Source organism: Mirounga angustirostris, unplaced genomic scaffold (assembly GCF_029215605.1).
Source record: "Mirounga angustirostris isolate CCGP_5_RB_7025 unplaced genomic scaffold, mMirAng1.0.hap1 SCAF_6, whole genome shotgun sequence".
Taxonomy (NCBI): Eukaryota; Metazoa; Chordata; class Mammalia; order Carnivora; family Phocidae; genus Mirounga; species Mirounga angustirostris.
Window position 1 is genome coordinate 101,132,905 of NW_026991714.1, and position 11,890 is coordinate 101,144,794.

General features: G+C 56.2%; 1 protein-coding gene across 1 annotated transcript in view; it reads left to right on the forward strand.

Annotated features, from left to right (window-relative positions):
* Nucleotides 1–266: 266 nt before the first annotated feature.
* LOC129045918 (cadherin-23-like) overlaps nt 267–11,890 on the forward strand; it is a 56,914-nt gene continuing 45,290 nt past the window's right edge. Inside the window, exons 1-4 of the mRNA XM_064595535.1 lie at nt 267–910; nt 2,147–2,275; nt 3,219–3,347; nt 4,075–4,302. Coding sequence (XP_064451605.1) covers nt 677–910; nt 2,147–2,275; nt 3,219–3,347; nt 4,075–4,302 — 720 coding nt within the window. The 5' untranslated portion in view covers nt 267–676. The remainder of the gene's footprint in view (nt 911–2,146; nt 2,276–3,218; nt 3,348–4,074; nt 4,303–11,890) is intronic.

Genomic DNA, 11,890 nt, shown 5'->3' on the forward strand with positions numbered 1-11,890 from the left:
CCCGCCTGGGAGTCCCAAAACCTGAGCCTCTCCCACCCATCCTGAACCTTCCCATCGGTGAGCCTAAGCGGTGCTCATGGCCATCTGTGCGCTGGAGGCTACAGACGCGAAACAATATGCTCTTTGCATGCAATTTGCACATTCCCGGTTTATATCTGACAGTTGGAAATTCCTCTCCTCTCCCCACTGGGAACACCAGGCTACCTCCTGGCCCCTTCTTGTTCCAAAGCCCCGTTTCCTTCCCTCTAATCCAGACGTGCCAATGAAGAGTCCTTCGGGCTGGATCTGGCTGCTAGATGTGTTTTGACCAGCCGGCACCGAAGTTTTTCCTTTAATTTTTATTAACACGTAATTCCTCATAAAAATCTGGATGCCAGGTTTCCCTTGAAAAACAGGAAGTTCTGCCAATGTCAAGCTGGCGTTCTTCATGAATTTTTCGCTGAGTAGCCTCTGTCCCCTTTAGCCAAGGCCCGTGCCTTCCAGCTCTCAGCCCCACCACCTAGGAGTCCCCCCTGGTCCCCTACCCTGCTGTCCTGGCCCCAGCATTTGAATGCATCCAGCCCTCCCCCATCACACTGTGAGGAAAAATGTGCTCAACACCTGTGTAAAGTCCGAATCGGCCCAGGCAGGCTCTGAATGCTAGCTGACTTTCTGGAACTATCAGCTCTAGGCCCCGATGGGCCCATGGTGGGAGCCTGGTGTTTGCAGCCAGGAAGCGGAAGGAGGCGGTAGGTCTCTGGCTGCCTCCCCCCCTTCCCAGGTCTATATCACGGTGCTGGACGAGAACGACAATAGTCCCCGCTTTGACTTCACCTCCGACTCGGCCGTCAGCGTGCCTGAGGACTGCCCTGTGGGCCAGCGGGTGGCCACCGTCAAGGCCCGGGACCCCGACGCCGGCAGCAATGGGCAGGTGGGCACCAAGTGAAATAGTTGGATCTTCCCTGTTGGTAGGAGGCTCACATAGCCTCTCCGCTAGAGAAGGGACAGTCAGGCTCCTCCCAGCCCCAGGCAGCACGGCCCTGCCCTCACCCTAGTCCGCGGTCAAGGAGAGGAGGCAGAGCTGTGCAGGCTGTTGGCCCTGCCTGGGTCAAGTGAACATGGAGCCCAGAGGCCTGTCACAGCTCAGCCCCCCACAGCAAGCTGAAAGCAGAGGGGGTTCATCCTTCCCGCTGACTCCTTCGTCACCTGATCCACCAACCACTCGGCATCTCGGCCCTGTGTGCCAGCCTTTCCCACGTGGCCCCAGGTCTCAGAGAGGACATGCTCCTCCTCCTCCCTCCTGCTTTGGGGGGCCTGTCCCACGGCAGGAAGTGCTCCCTCCACACACACTCCAGGTCTGGAGGCCCCAGCGCACAAGGAGGACGGGTGATAGAGCCTATTATTCTTCCTACTGCTTTAATCTGTCCTATGAATCAGCTGGTATGTTTGAGGAGGTTTCCACCATTTAAAAATGGCTTGCTCGGGGCGCCAGGGGGGCTCAGTCGGTTAAACGGCCCACTCTTGATTTCGGCTCAAGTCATGACCTCAGGGTCATGAGATCAAGCCCCGCATCGGACTCTGCACCAAGCGTGGAGCCTGCTTGAGATTCTGTCTTCCTCTCCCTCTGCCCCCACCCCAAAGATGGCTTGCACACCTCTGGGGGCGGGGGGGTGGCTTTGGGGTCAGAAGCACAGGCGTTCAAATCTTCGTTCTCTTGGTCATTTGCAAGCTGTGTGACTTTGGCCAACTGTTGCATGTTTCTGAGCCTCCTGTCTGCAAACTGAAAAGAGCATCTCCTTCTGACTGTTGCTGCGAGGGCCAGATGGAACCCCAGCTCAGGCCCGCTTCTAGCGGGGCCTCCAGAAATCTCAGTACCTCCCCACCTCTGTCCTGGGAAACGTCCGTGCCGTGGGACCCACACGCACCCTTCTGGCCCCTGGGCCAGTAACACTGACCTCTCTTGCCCCAGGAGCCTGCTACAGGTCCTGCGTTGGCTCAGTGCGCCTGCCGCACACATTTGTAGGGATGCGACCACCTCTGCATAAATGTTCTCTTTTCAGATGCCCTTACCGAGCAGAGGGTCCGGGAGGGCAGGGGAGGGGCTCGGCCGGATCTGGCGGCCTGTCCTCCCCACTCTCTCCCTCCTCTCCCCCCTCCTCCCTGACAGGTGGTCTTCTTTCTGGCCTCTGGCAACATCGCTGGGGACTTTGATATCATCACCACCAACGACTCCATTGGCGAAGTGTTTGTGGCCAGGCCTCTGGACAGAGAAGAGCTAGACCACTACATCCTCAAGGTGAGAAACACCCCCTGCCCCGGGGTCTCTGTTGACCATCCAGGTGAGAGCTTGGTACGGCCTGGCAGTCAGCTTCCCGTGTCACTGGTCCCCAGGGGACCCAGAGCAGGAAGCAGAGGTGTCCGTCCCCGCCATAGGAGCCAGGGGAGAAGGCTTGGCAGAGCTGATAGAGTCCTGACTTTTCCACAAACAGTATGACTTTGGACAAGTTGTTCACTCTCTCTGGGCCTTGGTTTCCCCTCTTGTGCAATGGGCAGAAGAACCCTTCCCTGGCCTGCCTCTGCCTCAGTGAGAAACAAGCGCAGGTTTGAGGAGTCCCAAAGGCCACCATTATTGCTGAATTGCTGTGGCTGGCCTGTTCCCTGAGGACTCTGGGGACCCCAGGGCTGCATTTCTGCAGGGGTCTGAGCCTGGAGAGCATTTTCTGCTGCCCCACAGGCATCCAGGAATCATCCGGGCTCCCAGGGATAGGCTTGGGCTATGGGGGGGAATCTCCAGTTCATTGCTGAAAAGATTATGGGAGGCTCTCTCTATTTGCCAGGGTTCAGAAAGGAGTACATGGAACAAAGGTATTTGAAGCTAAAGGCAGGAGCCCGGGGTCTGGTCACAGGCCCAGGTCATGGTCAGGGGGCTGGCACAGCCCAGAATATAGTCAGGGGTAGAATCAGATGCTAAAGACTGGGCACACCAGAATCAGATTCCAAATGATGGCCCCAAGTCAGACAACAATTGGGCAAGGATTGTTTGCAGCATGGGGCAGAAGGCAAAATCCTGGGGAGAGCCCAGGGCTGGCAGGCCACACGGAGGCAGGGATGGACCCTTGAGTCTTTCTGCCCTCCTGGTCCTCCCCACTGGGCAGACTGCCCTTTCACACTCCATATTCCTGATCTTTCCCCTATCTTTAGCCCTGAATCCAGCCTCCTCTCTCCTCTCCTTCCTCCAGGTTGTAGCATCCGACCGTGGCACCCCTCCACGGAAGAAGGACCACATCCTGCAGGTGACCCTCCTGGATGTCAATGACAACCCTCCAGTGATCGAGAGCCCTTTTGGGTACAATGTCAGCGTGAACGAGGTGAGGGCAGCTCTTGCGTCCGTACAGCTGGATGTCCAGGGTGGACAGTGGGTGTGAGTGACCATGAAGCACCTGTTTAAGTGTCTGCCTGGCCCGCTAGGCTCTCCAGACCTGGCAGGTGGGGACGAGGCCCACTCACTCACAATTCCAGCCCTAATGCCAAATCCTGGAATGCAGTATCTTTCTGTGGGTGGTGTGAAGAGGAGACAAGAGGAGAGAGAAAGAAGGAAGTGGCCTTCCACCACCAATAGGGATTTATCCCTGGGAGAGCTGTTTTTAAATAAAACAATGCATTTACTATTCGTTCTTAAGACTGAGCCACTAAGGGAAATTTTTGCACCAGCATCGCCAGGTTGGACGTCCATGAAAGCAGGGGCGGTAGAGGGGTTTAAAGGCCAGGGCTCAGGCCAGGCTCCCAGGATTCACACCTGGGCTCTGCCACTGACAGGCTGTGTGACGTGCATACATGCTTTCTCCGTACCTCAGTTTTCTCATCTGTAAATGGGGATGGCATCATACCTAACTCATAGGGTTACAGAGAAGAGACGGTGAAGTCACGCAGCCCTGCATACAGTGGGTGCCCACAGAATGTTCACCACCAGCATCTTCATCCTCCTCCTCGGTGCTCCACAGTAGACAGAGCAAAACTCTCTAAAGGCCCACGTGAAGCCCTTGGGCCCCCGGGGGCTCTGAATCCAGAATGACCTCTTTCCTGTTCTCCCCGCAGAACGTGGGTGGGGGTACTGTTGTGGTCCAGGTGAGAGCCACCGACCGTGACATCGGGATCAACAGCGTCCTGTCCTACTATATCACTGAGGGCAATGAGGACATGACCTTCCGCATGGACCGGATCAGTGGCGAGATTGCCACACGGCCTGCCCCGCCCGACCGTGAGCGCCAGAGTTTCTACCACCTGGTGGTGACCGTGGAGGATGAAGGCACCCCCACCCTGTCCGTGAGTAATGGGGGCAGCTGCAGGGAGGGGAGGGTGCTTGAAGGACAGCTCTGCCTTCTCTACGGGGGGCAGCAGGGGAACAAGATGGGTGGGAGTGGAATGCCCGAGGGGGGTAAATCTTTGACAACTCCTCCGTCGTGCCTTTAGAAGGTCCGCCTCTGAGTATTTATGGAGGACCCGCGTGTGTATTTGGGGAGGCCCCGTGTGTGCAGAACTCGTGCGCTTGTTGTCCTGCACCTGCAGCCACCCCGAGCCTCTGTTGAGCCCTCTTTGCGCAAACAGAGCCGTTCTGTGGGATGGTCCAGAGTAAGCCTACACCTCCGGGCCTGGCCAGCCCCCACTCCACTTGTCAAGCTGTGTGCCCACGAGACTGCATTCACCCACACCCCGTGCCAAATAGGAAAAGGCCTCTTCCCCTCTGTCGCATTGCTGTGACACGCTGTCGCGATATGTCCAGGTTGGAAGGGACTGATGTTCTTGGTTCCGTCTGGTGCAGAGCCCCCGCCCAGGGCAATGTGCAAGGTTTGCGAGGTTGGAGAAGGAGGTGTGCCCTGCGGCACCAGAGGGCGAGGTGGTCTGGGGGCAATGCGCTGGGGTGGGAAATTTGGAGTCAGGAGTCCCGTGAGCTGGCTGCGCGATCGTCGGCAAGTCGGAACCTCTCGGAATGTGGGTCTCGTCATCCGTAAAGGGAGATGCTATCTCCTCTTAGGTGGTGTCTGGGGAGTTGAATTAGCTCATATCTGCGGAAGTGCTTGGCCAGCCCTGAGGAGGAGGATCATATTGGCTGTGTATGGGCGCAGTAATGCTGCCTTGCAAACCAAACCAAATGGAGAGAGGAACACAACCATTGATTTAGCACCAACTCTGCAAACTGGCAATTTAGACCTGGTTTAGCTGGGCTCCCCCCTTTTTTGGGGTTGGAGGGGGGCAGCTGTGTGTCATTGGATGGCTGGGCTTTTGGGGGTTGACCACCTATCAGCTGGGGTGACAGGGCCACCTGTCTCTCCTCTTCCAGAAGGCTAGGCTATACTTGTTCACATGCAGCTAGAAAGGGTCCAGGAGAAACCGTGGAAGCATGCAAGGCCTCTTGAGTCCAGGTTTGGAACTGGGCTGAGGTTACTTCTAGCACATTCTGTTGGCCAAAGCAAGTCACAAGGCCAGTCCAGGTTCAAGGTGTGGAGAAATACACTCTATCTTTTGAAGGACTGAGTTGCAAATGAGTTGTAAAAAGTGTGGATACAGGGAGGTGTAAAGGATTGGGGACATTTTTGTACTCTGTCCACCCTAGGAACTTGACCATAAATGAGGCCTCAGCCCTGTCCCTTTGCCCCCTACAGGTGACTCTGTTAGACCCGTCCCCTCTGGCTCAGCCCTATGGACTGTGGGGTCAGAGCAGGCCTGGGCTGGGCTGTTTATCTGGAGTGTCTCTGGGGAGGATGGTGGAATTTGACCAATCCCAGGAAACCACATTCTGAGATGCTGAGGTTATGGGACTAGCTCTGGGCACACCCTGGGCATCCTCAGCTCCAGAGCTGCCAATGTCCCCGCTAATCACTTTAGCTGTCCCCACCCAGTGAGCCAAAGAGAGGCTTGTATACAGGACACATATAACTGCCTGAGGGGGTAGGGGTATCAGTTACTGTGGTGACATGGAAGGACTCCGTTTTAACACCCCTCCCCCGCCTCCCCGCAACTGCGCCTGGCTTCAGGGCAAGTCATCATCCTGGTTATCTCACCAATGGCCTTTAGAGACGTGTTTGGCTACAAGTGACAGAAACTTTATAGTCATCAATAAATCAGAATGCATTTTATTCACATAACAAAAATTCTGGAGAGAATTACAAATGTTGGTTTTGTGCTCAGTGATGTCAGAGCTAATGCCTCTTGGCCTTTCCCCCATGGTTACAGGATGGCTGCTATAGCACCAGCCATCATGTCAGCATTCAAGGCAGGAAATGACAAGAAGACAAAGAGCTATGCAAGCCATTTCTGCCCCTTTATCAAGAAAGCAAAAGTTTTTCCAGAACTATTGTCCAGAGTTCTGCTTATGTCTGTGGCCAGAAAAGATTCATATGGGCACCTCACTGCAAAGGAGATTGGAAAAAAATGACAGGATTGTCAGGACTGGCTTATTACCTGGAAGCCAGATATATCACTCAAACAAAAGCAGAGCTTGTTAGTGAGGGAAGGGCAGAGAACAGATCTGGGGTGGGAAACTGAGAGCATGTGCCCCTCCTCATCCTGACCTAGGCCAGCAAACACAGCAATCTCACCCCTGCTCCCCCCTTCCCCACTCCCCACAGTCCTAGAGTTTCCTGGGGAGGCAGTCAGTGAGACCCTTGACATTCTGAGACCTTGAGTTTTAGAGGTGACATCTAGCTTCCTTTTGGTCTTCAGAAGAAAGGACAATTAGGGAAATGTGAAATCACCCCAGCCACATTTAACCACCAGGAATGGGTGGGCCGCTACTCAAGCAGTTCCTGCAGAACTTGGGACTGGTCCCTGTAGCTAGAAAGTTTCCATCTGTTGACAGACACCCTGACCCCCCCGCCTCCAGAGACCCAACCTAGCCCAGTGGAGGCCCATGAGCACTGCCTCCTCACACATGGGTCCCTGACATTCTAGCCCCACCTCGAAGCAGATCTCGGGCTTTCCAGCTCCCTGCTAAGACTACGAGAAGTTAGGTGGTGAGAGGTATAATCTCCCTTTCTCTACATTCCTCATTCTGGCCATCACCAGCTCGGGCCCTGGAAAGCACCTTCTAGATGACTCGGGTCAGGCGTGGGGTTCCCTGAGGCCATCACCGAGCAAATCTGTATATGGGCTCCTGGGCTGTAACACTGTGTTCCGGACAAACGGCATCAGGGACCAGCTGGGAAAAGATTTACAGGAGACATTTTTTAGGTCAAAAGGAATCTATCCTTTCAACTTTTTTTCCTGCTGCTTCAGGTTGAGGAAAGATCCCTGGTACTTGACTTCTGTAAGGGACACACGACGGTGAAGAATTGCAGTGACCACGGGAGCATAGTTGAGAACTGAGCATTAGAGGATATTTGTTCGTTCATTCAATCGTTCGTTCGTTCGTTCATTCATTCAGGCAGACAGTGTTCCCTGAATGCCCACTATGTGCCAGGCCCCAGGGATACTGGGAGGAAACAGTGTTGGTCCCTGCCATAGTAAAAGGCCTCCGAGTAAGGAAGGCACTGAGGCTCTCCAAGCACAGGGGCCAAGGTGCAGATGGGACTGCATTGAGGAGCACTAACAAGGGCTTGGGGAAGGCTTCTTGGAGGAGGTGACAGCTGGGCTGTCTTGTCACTCAGTCATCGTTAGCACAACAAAGCATATCCTGGACTCGGAGATCCACCTGAACAAAGGCCTAAGATCAAGCAAAGACCAGGGGTGGGTTTGAGGAGCTGCACGTAGTTCAGGCCCGTGGCAGCATTCAGAGCCAAGAGTGCAGCTCTCTATCTATATATCCTTCCGGTGACATTGTCTCTGGGGTCTGCCCTAAGGGCTGACTGCACTACTTTCTCACGTGCCCCCTCCACTTCTTCCCTGTACAGCTGAGCCAGGGTGAGGACAGGGCACAAGCCGCAAGCAAGGGCCCTGCAGCCAGTGCCCAGCCATGATTGGCATCTGCCTCCGAGGAGCACTGGACCCCTGAAGATTTGCTTCCCCTCTAGCTGGTGAACCCCCAGGGTCAAGCACAAAACTGAGGGCCAAGCCAGAGGTGACCAGAGGAGGTCCCTTCCCTGCTGTTGGGCAGATTTCACTGGTTGGGTATTCGAGGATAGGGTTGTGTTAAGCCCTCCTGCTCCAGCCAGAGCCCTGAGGAGCATCCCAAGGTTCCAAGAAAGGTCACCATGGTCTTATGGGTGGATCCCACCCTGCATGTATCTGTCCAGAGATGCCCGGCAGACCCACACACTGACCTGTTGTTTCCACCTACAGTTATCTGCCTGGTCCAAGCCAGCCGTCACTGGCACAGGACCAGCCTCACAGGGGCAAGTAAGAGTCCCTCCTTTCCTCTTTCCTCCTTTCATTCAACACCAAATACGTGCCCGGCCTGTGCTAGAGGCTCAGAAGTCAGACATGACTTGGGTACAGTCCTGTCCTCAAGGAGCCCCCAAACTAGAGGGGAGATGGACACGTAACAGAGAGTTACCACTCTCTGATGTGATAAAGTGCCAGGAACTTGGAGCCAGGAACCAGGGAAGGTTTTCTGGAAAAGACATCATTTGCATCTGTGACTTACGGAGTGAAGCTCTCTTAGCAGGGGGCCTGGGATTCAGCCACCAAGAGAAATCTTGTATCTGAGCCCTCTTATCTCTTCATTTCACCCTGGCCCCCCTTCCCCCAATTTCCTGAGAACTGTACATTCCTGTCCCACCCAGCTTTTAGCCCTGTATCACCCAGAGCTAGGAACAGCTGTGCAGCAAGGGGCATCCGGACCAACCCAGGCCTGTCACACAATAGTGTGCCACCCAGCCAGGGGAAATCATTGCACAGCCTCTGCCCTCTGGCTAGCTCCAGGCCGCAGGCAAGGGAGGCCCGGCTGGGGGGAGGGGTCTAAGTGGCCGTCAGGGAGGCCCCTTCAAGAGGAAGGGCCGGGCCGGGGGAGGAAGGACGGAAGGCAACTGGGAGGTCAGGAGCTGAGCCCCAGCCACAGAGGCACCTTGGCAGGAGGATGGAGAGAGGGAGGGCCTGACGGGAGGTTTCGCTGCCACACGAATCGCAGCCAGCAGGTTAGAAAATCCCAGCCAACCAGCTCTGGCATCTCAGGCTGGTGGGGACCTGCAGAAGTCACCGGTCCAGGGAGAAGGACAGAGGTCACCCACCGCCCGCTTGCTGGTCCAAGAGTTGCCAGCGGAGAAAGTCTGCGAGCTGGGGACGTTGCTCTTGGCAGCTGACCTCCTATCTTTAGGGCCAAGAGCTCTTCTGTGTATTAAACTTGGACCCTGCTGTTGTTGAGGAAGCCTGCTTCCCCTGGCTCAAGCTCAGGAAACCCCAGCCTGGCCCCTTCCCTGTGCTACACACCAAGTAAGCCAGCCTTCTCCGGCCCAGCGTGATGACATTCAGATCCTTCCCTTGTCTCGCGTCCTGAGGGCTGTTCTGCAACTGCTCACATGTGGCGCATGCATCCTGTCAGGTCCTCCCAGAGACCCTGGGGCTCCGTGGTCAGTCAGCTGAGAGCTTCTCCTTTCCCTCCCCCGTGGTAAGCAAGTTGGGGGCACAAGCCACCGTGCCCACCAGGGGTCCTGTGGCTTCAGCACTGCCAGGCAGAAAGGGGAGGGGCGAGGACGATGCAAAAGAAATGGAGCCCTGGGCTTGTGGGCCCAGGTTCACGGCCCCTCCCCACCCCCCAGCCATGGTGCGTGCTATAAGCAGGTCCAAGTCCTGGCCTCTGATGCCATTCAGTTCGATGAAGATGAAGGAGCACAGGCCTGAGAAGCAGAAGACCCAAGTCTTCGTCCCAGTTCCACGTTCACCTCTTGTCACAAGACACCAATCTTTTGGAGGCTTGGTTTTTCTGTGCATAAAATGGACACAGTAAAGCCTCCCTGGGTGTTCTGGTGGGGGAGGGAAAATCAAAAAAGCAATAACTCAGAACTGTAACAGAAAAAGCCAAGCGATAGCCCACCAGCCACTTGTCCCTCTCGTGCCCGGGGCGCATGGCTGGCTGATGGCAGCGTTTTCTCATTAAGCTATATTGCTACTTCAGAATCCCTCCCGACACATATTTTAGGAAGTCATGCCACCAGATCAGAATGGTGAGACAAAATGAAACCTCTGCCCCCCTGGCCCGCACAAGCTCAGGGCATCCTGTTGTCTTCGGGAGATCCCACCAAGCACAGACAGAGCTGGTGGAAAGTCAGAGGGGGGCCCTGTGAGTGGCCCAGAGAACAGGACCCTGGCATCCCAGTTCAACGCATCACCCCATGGCCATGCTTCAGTTGTCAGCTCTGCTACTGGGTCCAAAGGACAGGCTGTTATCGGACCGACCGCCCTTTGGGAACTCCCGGCATAGTTAGGGAGACATAGCATCTGTACAGGAAAGAGGCAAGAGTGCCAAGCAGGCCCAGTGGGTGCCCCGTGGAAGGGCTGGGTGGCCAGTGCCCTGCGTGGGCTGGGCCCCCCACGAAGCTGGGCTGTGAGTGTCTACTTCTCGAGAGGCCTTTGCACCTGGGGTCCTGGCCGGCAACCCCCAGTCCCTTTCTGCCCACTGCCGTGCCCCTGGACTTCCCTGAGAAATCACAGACCAGCCTTGGGGTGCTTTAGCTGACACCCAGGAAGGCCCCTTCCGGGAGGCAGTGCCCAAGCTGGGGTGGAGAGTGACCGGACCTCTGCAGGTCATCTCTCCGCCATGTCTCCCTGAGGCCCTCACCACAGAGCACTCCCCGAAGAGGGCAGTGCTTCGGCCCCCGCGTTCCTGCATACCCACCCCAGGGCCCTTCGTCACAAGACACCCCTCCCCCGCCCAGGCAGGGCCATCCTGATCCAGCAGTAGCATCTCCAGTGGTCCCCATGGCATGCAAGGCTAACTAAGGGAACTCCATTGCCTTAGCCTCTCCCTTGGAGGGAATAAAGGCAGGCTGTCTTTATTAAATGCAGACATCGGGAGAACATGACAGGAATGATGGCTGTTATAATTCCTGATCTATCTCTTCACAACACCTTAGTGCCTCAAAGCACAGATTTCCTTCTGAGGGCCTCAGCCAGTGCTGTGATCCATCAGCCTCCTGCCTCAGTCCCATCCTGCCTGGCAGCTGACTTTCTGGAGGCCCCAGTGTTCCTCCCAGCCCCATTAAAGGCAGGCACGATGATCCCACTCCCCTGCTCTATTCGGTGCACTCCAGCCCACAGGCACTGAGCTGGGGCCCACAGAGACCAGCCCCCAGGGCAGGCGCCTCCAGAGGCTATCACCACTCCCAGGCCAGCATGGAGGGCTCCTTGGCATCCTGCCCCTCCTCGGTAGCAGCAGGGAGGATGCCTTAGGGCCTCTGGGGGCGGAGCGTGTGGTCATGGATGAAGATGGAGCCTGGAGCTCAGAGTAAATTTCACTGAAAACAGGAAACCACGAAGCTGCAATGTGTTCACTTGTAAGGGTCCAGAGAAGAAGAGCTCAAGGTCATGCAGGAGGAAGCTGGGGAGGAAGTGGGGTGGCTTTCTGCTCTGGGGCCTCCTCCCTCCCTCCCGCCCTCCCACCACATAGCAACAGCCAGGCTTGGGGTCTGGCAGCCAAATTCTTAGAAATTATATTTGCCTGGAGGTCAGAAGCTGCAGGCTGGGCCAGGCCAGCCTCCCCTAGGGCAGGAGCACTCTTTCTGAGCTGGGGGATGGGGGAGGTCTGGTCTGTGGGCTTTTCCTTCAATCCTAGGGGTAGCCCAGCTCAGCTCTGAGCAAGTGTCACCCTGCCCATCCCTGCCATGGGCCCCCAAGAGCTGTTAGAACAGCACCCTCTCTCTGTGGCAGCCTGCACTCAGTGTCCAGGCAACAGATGGGATAGAAGAGGGACCCCCAGGGACAAAGCAGGAACCAGGATTTTGGTGTCCTGGCCACTGGAGGTGTCCGTGCAGTCTCAAGGCCC